Source organism: Podarcis vaucheri (genome assembly GCF_965113315.1).
Source record: "Podarcis vaucheri genome assembly, chromosome: 7".
Lineage (NCBI taxonomy): Eukaryota > Metazoa > Chordata > Lepidosauria > Squamata > Lacertidae > Podarcis > Podarcis vaucheri.
The window spans coordinates 71,952,183-71,967,417 of NC_138765.1; the positions used below are offsets into that span (position 1 = coordinate 71,952,183).

A 15,235-nucleotide genomic window follows, 5' to 3' on the forward strand; every position below is an offset into this window, starting at 1 on the left:
ATTCTCTGCCTTCTGCCCATCCCTCTTGCATTCGTCCCCCATCCCTTTATCCATACACTTCCCATGAGCAACGGAGCTCCATTTTCCCAGCAGACTTGAAAGAGTCTGAGGGGCAGCAATTACGACCACTCTCACTTCTCCGGAAAAGTGGGCAAAAGAGGAGAGAGATCTACGTCACATTCCCATAATGCTAATTTATATGTGCAGGGGCAGATTTAGAGATAAAGACAGCGATTTAATTGGAACAATTTAATTGGAACTTCTCAGCATAGTGAGGATGACCATGCTTGGTCAGCTTGAGCCACTGTCCACGTGGAAACTGGTTGGGCAGCTCCCAGGTCTCTCCTTCGTCCTCTTCCAACAGAGGGCTGTTCTCTATAAAGTGGGGTACATGACATGGTTTGTGTTGGGTCAAGTGACCTCAACACTGCCCTGTAGCCCACAGTATCTTAGGCTGTAGACCAGGGTTTCCCAAAATTGGGTCTCCAGCTGTTTTTGGACTACAACTCCCATCATCCCTAGCTAGCAGGAGCTAGTCGGGGATGAAGGGAATTGGATTCCAAAAATGGCTCGAGACCGAAGTTTGGGAAACCCAGATATAGATCCTGGTGCTGAACTTTACAACTCTGGGCAAGATCAGTTCTTCTGTAAACCACAGATTGGATCCTACTCAGAGTATACCCACTGAAGGTCCTCAACATGACTAACTTAGGTCCAATGATTTCAGCAGGTCTTCTTTGAGCAGGACTCACCTGGATGAAACCACATCCTCTCGGCTCCCACGTAAGGGGCTGTTATTGTGGGGTTACAGCAATTCAGCTCAGATATTATTGACAGGGCTTGGCATATTAGCCCTCCACAAGCAGAACCTGCAATAAAATATTACAGAGGATCCTTGCTTCCAAGAGGGCTGGGTAACCTGTGGCCCTAGCCGTGTCGTGCTCTCCAGATGTTGGCTTCCAACTCCCATCATCCCAAATCATTTGTCATTGGGGCTGATGGGAACTGTAGTCCAACAACACAGAGAGCACCGCATTGGTTATTCTTACCCTAGGCAATGGTAGCTGATGCCTAGTGGGACTGATAGGGCAGCAAGCAGGGAAGTCAACAGCAGGTGGCACCAGAAGCAATGACAGAGCCAACTGATTCTAGTTTTACTCCCCCATCCTACTCTTCATACCTGCTAAATTCTATAAGGGCAAGGACTGAGACTAAGGAGTATGAAAAAGACAGCCAGGGCCACCCTGTAGGCAAGCTGCAAGTAAGAAGGCAGGTGGACATAGAATTATAGAGTTGGAAGGGACTCTGCAGATCATCTAGTGCAACCCCCTGCAATGCAGAAATATGCAGTTGTCCCATACGGGGATCAAACCTGCAGCCTTGGCATTATCAGCACCACACTCTAGCCAACTGAGCTATCCAGGCACATCCAGAGGAATCAAGGTTGGTGGGGCAGTACTCCATTTGCTCTAATGGACCAGTCTCCACTGCCTCTGGGGCTGCATGCACTCAACTTTCAAAACCCCTCTGCAAACTATCAGTTCAGATCTCTAGTCAGAGTGTCTTGCCCCTCTTCCCACAACCAGCTGGCCCCAGGTTCAATTCCCAGGGTCTTCAGCTAGGTGATGGAAGTGTTGGAAGTTTGGGTGCAACTCTGCTTGGGGTTACGACAGATAGAGTGAGGGACATCCATATCCACAGATGAATGAATGAATGAAAATGTTTATTCGGCTTTACGCCCATCATAAGACACAACACAACAAAACAAAACAAATAAAACAGTGGACTCGTACAAGCCACCAGTAATATAACACAATTCACAGCTCACAAGGACAGATATTAGCAATTCAAAAGAATAATTTAAGATTAAGATTTAGGCACTACGCTAAAATCAATATCTAATGTCATTGTAGAAAATTCTTATAACTATCAATAATCAGCTTACATTCCATTCCGTCTCTTGTACGAGAGGACGGCTGTTAGGAATTTAGCAACCTGTAGGGTAATATAAGGATCCACATCTTGAAGAACCCAGGCAAGCTGTAGGTCTACTGGTTTGTCAGCCATAGGCTGAATTATGGAGTTTAGTATACTAGCACGAGCTGAACTGTACATAGGGCAGATAAACATGACATGCTGTAGAGATTCAGATGTTTTCATATCACAAGCACACATTGAAGGGACTTGGCCCTTAGTGAATCTATGTCTCAGGACATTTGTTGGAAAAACATTGAACCTAGCTCTAATGAAGGCATATCGGTGAGACGCGGCCATAAGCGATGTTAAGTAGGACGGAGCATGGTAGATAGGGATTATGCCAAAATTTAACAGCGAGCAGACTCCACCACCAGCTAAGAAATTTTGGTATAGCTCCGTATCATCCAGCCTTTGATTTATGCACCTTTTTGCCACATTTAGATCCAATTTGAGCAATTCAGAGGGTGAGATCTCATAGGACAGCAATTTGGCATGGCATATCCACAGATGATCCCTGCGCATTTAACCTATCCGCTTCTTTCTCTGTCTTCTGTCTGTTTAGGCTGATACATCTTAGGTGCCGTGTTTACAACTTCCTCCTTCTCCTCCTCACACTTCTTTCTTAGACCTCAAGATGACAGGTCCTCTTTGAACTAGCCTCTGAGAGATTGAAGGAGCAAGCATGGCTGCCTTGTTGTTCTCTGGGCTAGTTAGACTAGAACTAGAAACCTTTCTAGCTGCTATGTATTTCCTAAAATCATTTTGGTGTATTTCCTACAACAAACAACTTTATTATTCTCTTGCATCTCTCTTTGTGTGATTTCAACAGGCAAAGTCTATTCTCTAACCAAGTTTCAGTAGACAAACACTGCTCAATATGCATATGAAAGGGTTTCAGTAGGTAATGGGACCCCAACAGAAAGACCTCTAACTGAATCCCTGGAGAACTCTTGCCAGTCTCTGTAGACAATACTGAGCCAGGTGGACCAACGGTCTGAGTCAGTATAAGGCTCCTTCCTGTATTCCTAGAACTGCAGCATCAGTATCACCACAGGAAAACATTTTCACGGTTCCTTGCGGCATACCTCTATACCAGCATGAATTGGAACCTCTGCTTTTGTGCTGTTAACGTGCTCCACCTACTGCAAGAATGTTTGCCTTCCACTTGTCCAGTCAAGCAACAGAAGCTTTAAACCTGGATAGCACAGTTGGTTAGAGTGTGGTGCTGATGAACACCAAGGTTGCAGGTTCAATCCCTGGCTGCATATTCCTGCTTTGCAGGGAGTTGAAGTAGATGATCCTCAGAGTCCCTTCCAAGTTTACAGTTCTATGATTCACATTCCTACACCTGAGAGACATTTGGCTGTTCAGCTGAGGTGGATGAACTTAAAAAAAAAAAGGGAGGAGGAGGAGGAGGAAGGAAGATGGTCTCTTGCTTCATATACTCCCCCACCCCAGCAGCCATGAGCCCAACCATGATAAGAGAATAGGGAGGAGAAGGAGAGGGAAGCAACCAAGAGAAACTATAGGCAGTGGCTTCAGCTTTGGTTTTGAAACTCTGGCAACTGGTGCCCGCTGGGGCTAGTGGGGCAGGAGGCAGGGGCCCAGCAGTAGGTGGCGCCAGAACCAATGACAGGCAGAGCCAGCTGATTCTGGGTTGGTCCCTTCCACTCCTCCTTGCTGAAGTTCTACAAGGGCAACACAGAGACGAAGGAAGAGGAAGCAGCGGGCAGTGCTACTCCCTTGACTGGGTGTAAGCAGCGTGGCAGGCAAAGGGTGCACTGATATTGGTGGGGCAGTGTGCCACATTGGCCCTAATGGAGTAGCCTCCACCACTGTCTTCCAGAGAGAAGCCTTGAGGGATCCATGGAAGGTTACCAGAGGTACCTGTGTGTGAAGAGGATGGCACACAACTCCATGGTAAATCACTCCTTTTTGAATGCAGAGGGTCCTTGATTTGATCCAGCATGTAAAGGAGTGCTGTGCCAAAATCTTCTCCTGCCTCCCCCCCCCCAATTTTCCCATCCAATAACATGAAAGGAAATTGCATTTGCAAAATATTGAAAGGGGAGATGAAAATTTCAGAGAAATTCTTGGGTTGTTTGTTTGCTTGTTTGTTTGCCGTGCGTACCTTTTGAGGGGGCCAAGGGAGTGGTCTGTGAACGTCCTTGCTTTTATTCTACACATCATCTCATCAGTGGCCTGCAGCCTTCCTGGGTGCCCACGTTCCAATCAAAGCCCAGGGAAAGCCATTGTGAGTGACTCATCCCATAGCTCTTTCTCAAAGAGCTATGGGGCAGAGGGGGGAACTGGGCAGGAGGCTGCAGAGCCCCAGAGAAATGTTTACTGGGGAAGAAAGTAACACCAACCACCTGTGACCTCCTTGCAGCAATAAAATGAGCTCCAACCCTTACATTGAGAGAAATCCTACAGAAATTCTAAAATGCCTTGAGAATGAGGCAGAAAACCTGAAGCTTCATTTGCGAGGAAAGCAAGCTTTTGAGAAATTGGAGGACACATTTCAGCACACTGATGGTGTACTGGGAGTGTCGGGAGGGGCAGTTTCAAATCTCTGCTCACTTGTGAAGTTTACTGGATGACCTTGGATCAGTCTCCCAGTCTGACCTACTTCACAAGGCTGTTGTGTGGGTAAAGTCAAGGGGCTTGAGTTCATCATCTGGTGGGAAAGACATCTGCCTGAGATTCTGGAGAGCTGCTGCCAATTAGAGGAGACAAACGGTGGCCCAATGGTCTGATTTAGCCAAAAGCAACTCTGGAAGATGGAGCATAGCTCAATGGTAGAGCATCTGCTTTGCATCCAGAAGGTCTTAGGTAAGAATCTTCAGTAAAATCTTCAGAATCTTCAATAAATAATCTTCAGTAAAAGGATAGGTTAGAGTAGATAAGACCTCCAAGAGCGTTTCGGAGAATAGCATTGGGAAACCTTTGCTCAGCCTCATGGGAACTGATCTGTGAGCACCACTACCCCATAAGTTTGAATCTTCTCTCCCATTCTATTTAACAACCTCACAGATCCATTGGGACCAGTCCTCAAGAGATATGAAGCAAAGCATCATCTCTCTCTCTCTCTCTCTCTCTGTTATCTGGATCAGGAGAGAGAGTGCAGACAGCGAATCAGTGTCTGGAAGGGGTCATGCGATGGATGTGGACCAACAAAGGGTGAAGAAGAAGAAGAAGAAGAAGAAGAAGAAGAAGAAGAAGAAGAAGAAGAAGAAGAAGAAGAAGAACTGGCTGCTCTTTTGCTCCCCTGCTGTGATGCCATGGTGACAAAAGTGGTCCCCCAAATTGTTTCCTTCTCTCTCTCTCTCTCTCTCTCTCTCTCTCTCTCTCTCTATATATATATATATATATCATAGGTAGTTTAAGAGTGTGATTAACAAAAATGAGGTTTATTGTGAGGAAATCACATCACACAAAATTCAAAATGTAAAAGAAAAGGATGTAGTGTTAAAGCAGCAATCTACTGGATTGGGGCAACCTTGAAAGAGCTCACCTCCTCCTTCCCTTGAGAATTTAGCTGGTGCAAACGCTTCCTGAGGCCAAATCTCTGCAGGACATGTTGGTAGAGTTTTGAAATGATAGGACAGACAGTACCACTTCAGACTAGGAGTGGGAAATACCTCTCTCTCTCTCTCTCTCTCTCTCTCTCTCTCTCTCTGTGTGTGTGTGTGTGTGTGTGTAGTAGTAGTAGTAGTAGTAGTAGGTTGTTCCATTAGGGCCAAAGGGGCCCTATTATCTCCGCTAGTCTCCACCTGTATTGCCTTCTTACTTACAGCCCAGGAGGTGGCACTGCCTATCAGCTTCCACTTCCTTAGTCTGTGTTGCTTCTTGCAGAACTCAGTAGAGAGGAAGATGGAGACAAAACTGGGATCAGTTGGCTCTGGCTACCCTTGGCTCTGGCGCCACCTACTGTTCATCTCCCTACCTTCCGCCCTACCAGTCCAAACACCAGTGCTTGAAGTCTGACGTGTCCCTTGAACCAACCCATCACCATGTCATTCCTCTGCATCTTCAACTGAGTCAACAAAGCCTTCCACTTTCTTGCCATCTCTTACCATTACGGAGTCATTCATGCTTCTCATCTGGAAGACATCCATGGTGACCTCTGTGCGGTTAGAAGCTTCACTGCTCCCTGCATGCCCCGACTGGGGAAGGTCAAAATAGGTGCTGTCAGGTTCCCTGGTGGAAAGGAAACAAGAAGGCTTCAGTGCATCTGGTCTGGTTTCCCCATTCATATTTAGCAGCTTAATCCCCAAAATCTTCAATGGTGCAATCAAAATTCAAAATTCCCTGGCATGAGAGAGTATGGGTTTAGAGGATCTTGTGTTTTCACAACTGATTTGGAGCTACACTAGAGTAAGTTCCCCACCCTCAGCTCAGTCAGTAAGTCCCACATCCTAGCTTAAGCAGGGCTCTGCCAGCTGAGGTGAGGGTCATCTGGCAAAACTTAGGATTGCTTGGTACATGGCAGGCATGCAATATAAGGCACTCATTAAAATTACCAATAAAATCAGGTGTTAGCTAGGCTGCTTTTTGCAAAATACAGCCAGCAGTTTAAATATATACATAATGAAATAAATTTGCAAATTTAATAGCATGTCAAATTTACCTGTCTGGGGGACAGAAAACAGTACAGTGAAGGCACTTACTTAATATCAATGGGCAGTGTGTTCCAAATAAGAAGTGCTGCCACACTGAAGGACTGATTCCTTGCAAGCATAGAGCAGGCATTATGTGGTGCTCTTTGCCTGCAGAAGATCCAATCCCTGGAATCTCTAGGTAAGGCTGGGAGATAGATTCCTGCCTGTAACTCTGGAGAGCTGATGCCAGTCCATATAGGCAGTTCAGACAATATTAAGCTTGTAAGACCAATTGCCTGACTCTGAAGAAGGCTGCTTCCAATGTCCCTGTGATATACATCATTTTGAATGCATGCATTTTAAAATTGCCTTTCGAAACTCTGCATCTCTGCAAACTAATTTCATCTGGAATACAGATGCATGCATGTTGGTTGTTGCATGGCTGTTATTGAAGTTGTAAATTACCTTGTTGGTATGTATGTATGTATGTATGTATGTATGTATGTATTGATTGATTGAGTGATTGATTGATTGATTGATTGATTGAAAGCCATTCATTATGGTCCCAGAATCCTGATGGCATAGATCAACCTCCACCAGTCTAGAGCACTCCAGATTGGAGAAGGCTGAAATATTGGAGAAGAGATGATAGAGATGATGGGGGAAACTGTTCAGACAGAGCCAGGCCTGGTAAGAGCCCTGAAAACACAAACCCTGCACTGTCAACTCCCACTGGACAGGGCTCTGTCTCTGAGGACAAGTCCCCTTTGGAACTGCCCACAGTGGAGGGAGGGCACTTTGCGATTACCACTCTGCAGCCTAGAGCAGCAGTGGTAGTCCCCAGCCCTGCTGGTGCCAGTGCTTAAGATAGGAGTTGTCTCTGTAATAGCCCACAGTTCCTTTCCTTCTGCTAAAATTAGACCTGAAGGCAGCACTTTGCTGCAGCCAGTTGAACAGTGTGCATTTGTTGCCCTCAACAGTTTCTTCTATTTGTAGATGGGCCCATGGGCCCCAGAAAGGTTGGCAACCTCTGGCCTAAAAAGGGCATGACCTCTTTAAGTGCAGCAGTTTCCCCCAGAGGGGGTGGAGCTAAATGGCTGCAATATTATTTAAACCCCCCAGGTGGCTCTGCACCTTTGCTGCAGTTGCATCCTTAGCTGGTGGTATCTGTGCTTCAAGGAGCTGGCCAGGGTCCTGAACGCCTGTCCTGTTACTGAGCCATGCCAGCTCCTCTGTTGGGTCCTGGCCAAAAGCACAGGTTACTGTAATGCTGATGTCTGGGCAGGTTGATGTTACCTGCTTAACAATGGGGGGAAATAAGCCCTTTCTACTATCTGCATCAGCTAGGTGAAGCTCCTAAATCCAGCTATGGCATCAACAAACAATACATGTGGGGTCTCCTCTTTGCCTGCAGTGGGAGAGAAAGTTAGCCAAAATTGTGCATGGAAAGTCACTCAGTGCAACAAGGACATTACTGTAAGCTCTTTGGGGCAGGGGCTCATCACTGCAAAGCTCCGTTCACCTAGACGGTGGCACGCAGGTGATACTTACAGGGTGCTCCAAAGGTGCTCAAATGTGGTGCCTTCGTCTGCTGGGGAAGACGCAGACATCTTCACAGCAGGGGTCTCTGATGCAGGATAGATGGCCCTAAAGGGGAGAAAGGGAGTAGGAAATCAGCTTAGCAAGCTCTGAGGTATGTTATTTATAAAAGTGTTCATATACTGCTGCGTCATAAAATAAGGCGGTGTACCATGTTAAACACAAAGTGCCTTAAAAATAAAATAAAATAGAAGTGCAGGTAATTATAAGGTGATTTAGAACAGCCATAGATGTTTGACTGTGAAGCTAGATCGAGGTTGGGAAATTTCCAGCCTTCAAACCAGATTAGGTCTACCAAGCCTCAGCATTTAGCCCTCAAGGCCATTTCAGCCAAGCCATAGCCATCTGCCCAACACCTGATATGTCACAGAAGAAGTTAGGTATTGTGCAGGGGAGGAGCCACAGTTCAGTGGCAGAGCATCTCAGGGCTAGGAATGTCCCACTGCCAGACAGTGTAAACAATGCTAGATGGACTGGCTCTGCAGCTTTCTCTCTTCCTATGTACAGGTAAAGGTCCTGGTTCAGCCAAAACTTGTAGGACAAGCACCACCAATCAGCTGATCGGCACCTGAAAAGCCCTTTGCAAGACCCCCCAATAAGCTGATTGCTGAATCCTGTGGAGTGCATTTGCCTACATGGTTTGGTGTCAAAACATGTAGGCAAAAAGGGTCAACCAGGCATCACTGTGATGCACCGCTCAGCTGTCAAATTTGGTTTGCATGCAGGGGTGGGGAGGATAACAATCTGGCTTACCGCCTCCCTCTGCCCCAGACTGCGCTACAATGCTTTGCTACTACATCTGAGGCCAGGTTCCAGTTCTGCCTAGAGCTGAAATGGCAACAATTCAATGTAATGAGTTCTACAGGGCTTTTGTTTCCAAGCACAAGGCCGCAGAGGAGATGTGCTAGATCCCCAAGCTCTTGGAACCAGGGGACCAGCCAAGGGATTAAGGAATGAAGCAACCTGCACACCAGTGAGGTTGGAGGCTCTGGTGTTCCTCTATATAAAAATAAAACATTATTAATTAGCCCTGCCACCAGCTTTATGGATAGCTGCTCATTTTGCTTTCCACATTGGGGTCACAGGTAGAAATTCAGCAGGTGTAGAGTCTCCCCCTCACACCATCATGTCCTCCCCATTTCAGCCTGTTATTTGGCTGTCAAAGGTAAACAGCTTCTGGCATTCTTTTTTTTTTTTAAAAAAAGGCATCAGGCCTATAATTAATTGCCTATTTACTTAGAATCATAGAATTGCAGAATAGGCGGGACCCCAAGGGTCATCTAGTCCAACACCCCACAATGCAGGTATATGCAGGTATCCCCATCTCATCTCAATGGATTGGGGTGGGCAGCTAGTTCACACTGGCTCCTACCCCAGAGGGGCTGCTGGTTGTTTTCTGGGTTTCTTAAGCTTGTGGCTCTTGACCTATCAGTTGTGTTTTCTAAACCTTGTTAGGAACATAGCAAGCTGCCTTAAAGTGAGTCAGAACCATTGGTCCATCGAGCTCTGTACTGTCTACACTGACTGGCAGCAGCAGGGAATCTCTCCCAGTCCTACCTGGGGGTGCTGGAGATTGAATTTGGGACCTTCTTGCATGCAAAGCAGGTGCTATGACCCTTCCTCAAGAAACAAGAAGCTGCCTTGTGCTGCCGTGGTTCTATTGGTCCATCTAGCTCAGTATCACCTCCTACACTAACAGACAGCAGCTCTTCTGGGTTTCAGACAGTGAATGTTCCCAGCCCTACCTAGGCATTCAAACCTGGGGAAACAGATTCCTGGGAAAGCAGGTTCTACATGCAAAATAGATGCTTTACTCCTAATCTGTGCCCCTTCCCTGTTATCCATTTCTGAGGACTCTTATAGCTACTGAACAACTTACTGAGCAAAACTGTTAAGAGAAGCCATAATTGCCATGATGCAACAAAAATGGAAAACCCCAAACGAACTGGAAGTAGGAGCAAAAGGGGGGGGGGAGCCAGGAAGGTATTAATCCACCACATTTCAAGTTCTAGTAGTTCTTCTTTGTTGAAATTTGGGGAAAGATACAACATTTAGAGCTACTGCCCCTTTGGATTAATAAATATCTCTTTTGTCCCCTTGCTTTTTGTTCCTAATCGCCATGCGCCTGGGTGATGCTCCCCTTCTTCAGGTGGATTCTGAATCCCATGGGGAAGGGCAGGCAGTGACTGGCCACCTCTCCCAGAAAGCCAGGCTCCGTGAAGGTCCCACTTAGCTATTTATCTGAGCCCAGACATGGCAAGGAGGTCAAGGGGGGTGTTCAGAAGCATTACCGGCTCTGAACATGGAGGCAGCGCCAACCATTCAGATGGCGCACAGAATATTTCAGAACATACTAAAACATCAAACATTAAAAACTTCCCAATACAGGGCTGCCTTCAGATGTCTTCTAAAAGTGGTTGTTTATTTCCTTGACATCTGAAGGAATGGTGTTCCACAGGGAGGGTGCCACTACCGAGAAGGCCCTCTGCCTGGTTCCCTGTAACCTCACTTCTCGCAGGGAGGGAACCAGCAGAAGACCCTAGGAGGAGGACCTCAGTGTCTGGGTTGAACAATGGGGAAGCAGATGCTCCTTCAGATATACTAGGCCGAGGTCGTTTCGGGCTTTAAAGGTCAGCACCAACACTTTGAATTGTGCTCGGAAATGCACTGGGAGCCAATAAAGATCCAATAAAGATCCGGCTTCCTTGATTTTGTCTAGCGCTCTTTTAAAGCCAACCTAGTTGGTGGCCGTTACTGTCTCCTGTGGGAGGGAGTTCCAAAGCTGAAAAGTGTGTTGCATAAAAAAAGCTCTTCCTTTTATCTGTGTGTGCTGAGCCTTGCAGCTTCATTGGATGTCCATGAGTTCTAACATTACAAGAGAGAGGGGACCAGTTTTCTCCATTCTCCAAACTACCTTTCCTCATAGAGGTGTCACAGTGGATGAGTAACAGTGGACCTGCATATATGAAACTTTGGTGACTTGTAGGGAAACTGGGTAGCGTTTTTCTCCTGCGGTTATCATAAGAATCTGGTTCTCAACCACAGCCAACCAGCAACCTCTGGGAAATCCAATTGCAGGACCAGAGAGCAGCCATGCTTTCACCTCTTGCAATTCCCCAGCAACTGGCTTGCTCTAGCAAGACTTTTCTCATGTTCAGAAGCATTCTCGAGAAATTAAGGTGGCAGAGTCTTCAGCCACCTTGCCCAGCACTTTCAGAGTTCTGGGCTGTTTGCTGCTGTTGTGATCCACTGCCTGCTCATTTGTCCCAGTGCTGCTGCCCTCTGGTAAGAACTGCTCAGGGCCCCTTCAAACCAGACACCAGCGCTGCTCTTTCTAGACAAACTCTTGCTGCCACACAGGAACACAGGAAGCTGCTCTCCCACTGTGCTGCTGCCCCTTTCTCAACGATAATAAGATTCCAGTTATCATGAATAGTTCTAAATGAATAGCTGCTTAAATAGAAAGCTAACCCCCCCATACCAGGGACACAGGTGGCGCTGTGGGTTAAACCGCAGAGCCTAGGACTTGCCAATCAGAAGGTCGGCGGTTCGAATCCCCGCGATGGGGTGAGCTCCCATTGTGCGGTCCTTGCTCCTGCCAACCTAGCAGTTCAAAAGCACGTCAAAGTGCAAGTAGATAAATAGGTACCACTCGGGCGGGAAGGTAAACGCCCTTTCTGTGCACTGCTCTGGTTCGCCAGAAGCGGCTTAGTCATGCTGGCCACATGACCCGGAAGCTGTACGCCGGCTCCCTCAGCCAGTAAAGCTAGATGAGCACCGCAACCCCAGAGTCGGCCATGACTGGACCTAATGATCAGGGGTTCCTTTACCTTACCCCCCATACCAAGTAGTATTGTCTGTGTTGACAGGCAGTGGCTCTCCAAAAATGCAGGCAGTCCTATCTGGAGATGCAGGCAGGGGTCTATCCCAATCCTATCTGAAAATGCTTGTAATTGGACCTAGGTCCTTCTGCATGCAAAGCAGAAACTCTGCCGCTGAGCTACAGCCCTTCCATCGCTCTTTCTTTCCCACAAACCCCCTGCTTTTAAATATAGTCTTTGGCCCATTCAGTATTCCTTCCAAATTCTAAGTACATATCATTGATTTGAACCATGGGCCAAGTCGAAATCACAGATAAATATACCCTCTAAATAAGACATTGTGGGGGACAGGCTTCTGTGTGGGAGGGGGGCAGAACCTCAGATAATCGAGTACATGCTTTTCAATATGCCTCATTCCAAATCCTTACCTAGCTTGGAGTGAGGCATCACTTATTTTTAGTTTTGGATTGCTATTTCGTACAAGCATGGTAAATCACAAAAGGTGTATATGCACACGTAGAGACCCATGGATCTCAGGTTTCTTGGCTTGGAGAAACACACACACACACACAGAGAGAGACACAGACAGACAGACAGACATGGCTGCTGTTTTGTGCAAATCTGGTAGATTGTTTGTATTTAAAAAACAAACAAACAAAGGTTTGTTCTCACAGGTAAACAGATACCAGTGTGCATGCCCATAATGACCTCAGGCAAGGCCAGCCCACCCATGAAGTGGCGTGAAGTAGCTGCCTGAGGCAACAGAAACCCCTCTCCCCCTCCCCCCACCCCGAGGCAGCACCCTCATGGGTGCCTCCTGCCTGCATCCTGGGAATAACTCTCCTGACAGATGATTTGGACTGGAGCCACAGTGTGCAAATAAAGGATGAGGCTGCCCCTACTACTAGGCCTGGGATCTCCAATGTGGTTCGCCCAGCCCCCACTCACAGTACTCCTATGTTGTGAAATGTGGGTTTTTGGAGGGAGGAAGACACGTTTGATTGGGATATTGCCTGCTCATGGGTGGGGTGTGGGTGTGGGTGTGTACCTGAGATCCGTGCTATTTCTCTAGAAAAAGATGTGTCAGAAATCACCACAAACACTTCCCCTTGTTCTCTTACAATGGCAACGGTGCCCACCTGGGAGGTGCTGGAACTGAGTTTCTGTGAGTTTTGACTGGGGGGAAAAACATTCCCTGTGGTGATGTTCTGCTGGGTGCTGTCACCCTCTGTGCCCCCTACTTCCATTTTGTTCTTCCATTTTTGTTCAAGGAAAGGCTGCAGTCTGCCTTTCTCCATGACCAGCTGCTGAAGACACATTTATGGTACACAGTGGACGCTCGGGTTGCAAACATGATCCATGCGGGAGGCACATTTGCAAGCCACAGCGTTCGCAACCTGCAGCACCGCGTCTGCACACGTGCGGGTTGCAATTTGGCACTTCTGCGCATGCGCAAGTGCCAAAACCTGGAAGTCACCCATTCCGGTACTTCTGGGTTCGGCGTGGTGTGAAACACAAAAACGCGCAACCCGAAGCATCTGTAACCCGAGGCATGACTGTATTTATATTTTTACAGTTAAAACAGCTCTTTTTGGGCAGCCCACATTGTTGAGCTTCTTTTAGGGAATCAGTAGGAAATTGTGGGGGGCAAGCTTCTGCATGCAAGGGGGCAAAACCTCAGAAAACTTTCAATGCTTTTCAATAATATTTGTGGAATCGGGGGCAGGGGTTGTAGGTGATTTGACCCCTCCCTTCTGTTTCTCACCTGCATTGTCCATTTTAGATTGAAGCAATACTTCTCTATTTCTGTAACTTTGTAATGCATTTTCATAGGTGGTGCCGCAACAATAACCATTTGCCACATAAACAAAAACTTTGTGAGAGCATTGGCTCAGTCTGGTCAAACTTCAGCACTTGGAAATTGTTGACGGTTTCAGTGGAAGACGGAAGCTGTGATTCAGAACCCATATATGTTTGGGGGCGATTCAGTTCACATTTAAAGGTGAGCCTGTGCAACCCGTACTTTCTGAAACAATATGCGAACCAATACGCAACCATCACCTGAAATTCACGTGTCCTGATTTTGCAATGCAGGTTTCCATCCAAGTAATGTGTACAAAAAAAGGGCACATACTGGGGTAAAATGTGCATGCAAATGAACGTATTAGTGGAAATTGCTTTGCTGAAATATGCTTATCAGAAGAAATTTGTGCTAAAATGCTGACGAGGAGTTGTTGTTTTTAACTGCAAATTGCTGGCTGCAAAAACGTGGATAACTGAATTCAAGACTGGGGGAAATGAGAACCCCAGAGAACCAAAACTGAGCAGACCGTTCCATTCCTATTGAAATTATAGAAATAGTTGAACGCAAATGCCGGCGAGCATCACTCTCTAGAGCCAAGTCATCCACACACAACTTTTGCTAACGGGTCATGTGTCTGCTGTAGCGCTAATGCCCCATCCAAAAATACAGACCTATCTTTCCTGCCAGAGGGGGATTAGCCAGGGAAGCAAATCCCACCCCTCTCCCTTGCATCATAGCCAGCAACACCAGGATCTGATTGTGACCATCAAAAGTGTGCAAATCACACCTTCTTTTAAAAGCAAAAAATAAAAAATAAAAAAAATTGAATTGTTTCTAGAGCAGAGCAAAGGAGGGGAAGGGGAATGTGTCCTCTTACCTGTTCGCAGCCCCCAGAAAGTTTGGGTTTCCCTCAAAGAGACAAAGAGAGGCCTAAAGGGTTGAGATTCTGAGTTATTTAACTGCACCCGCTGACAAAGTAGCGTCCCGGTCGCCTAGGTGATGACATTGGAGCTGTCGAAAGCTATGTGAAATGTGTGGCAAAGGCCCGCGCACTCCTTCCTGGAACGCCAAGTGTGGCGGGGAGGGGCTGTTCACTCCCCCAACTGTGTCCCTGCCTTGAGGAATTAGAGAGCAGGCCCTGGAGCGGAAACCCTAGACGACTTGCCTCACCTGGACATCCAATTCTTTTCTTTTCCTGCAAACTCTCCTGAAAGCATCCAACACCTTTTGCAGATTCTGCGTAGGTATATGACCCCGCTTACATCTGGCTTTTTAACTTGGGGTGCCTCTTCCAGGCTATCCGTATTTTTGCAGAAGGGATTTAAAAAAGCCAAACCGGGGAAATTCAGGTTTACGCAGCAATCAAAGTGGATTAAAGCACTCCGTCGCCTCAGCGCGACAAAGCCTCTTTGAAAAAGAAACAGACCTCCTTG

The 15,235-nt window shown here is 46.9% G+C and overlaps 1 protein-coding gene across 2 annotated transcripts in view; it reads right to left on the minus strand.

Annotated features, from left to right (window-relative positions):
* Positions 1 to 6,177, minus strand: part of TP73 (tumor protein p73) — a 68,850-nt gene extending 62,673 nt beyond the window's left edge. For both annotated transcript variants that reach the window (XM_082230102.1, XM_082230101.1), the window contains exon 1: positions 6,054 to 6,177. In XM_082230102.1, the coding sequence (XP_082086228.1) occupies positions 6,054 to 6,095 (42 nt within the window). In that variant the 5' untranslated portion in view covers positions 6,096 to 6,177. The remainder of the gene's footprint in view (positions 1 to 6,053) is intronic.
* Positions 6,178 to 15,235: the final 9,058 nt, after the last annotated feature.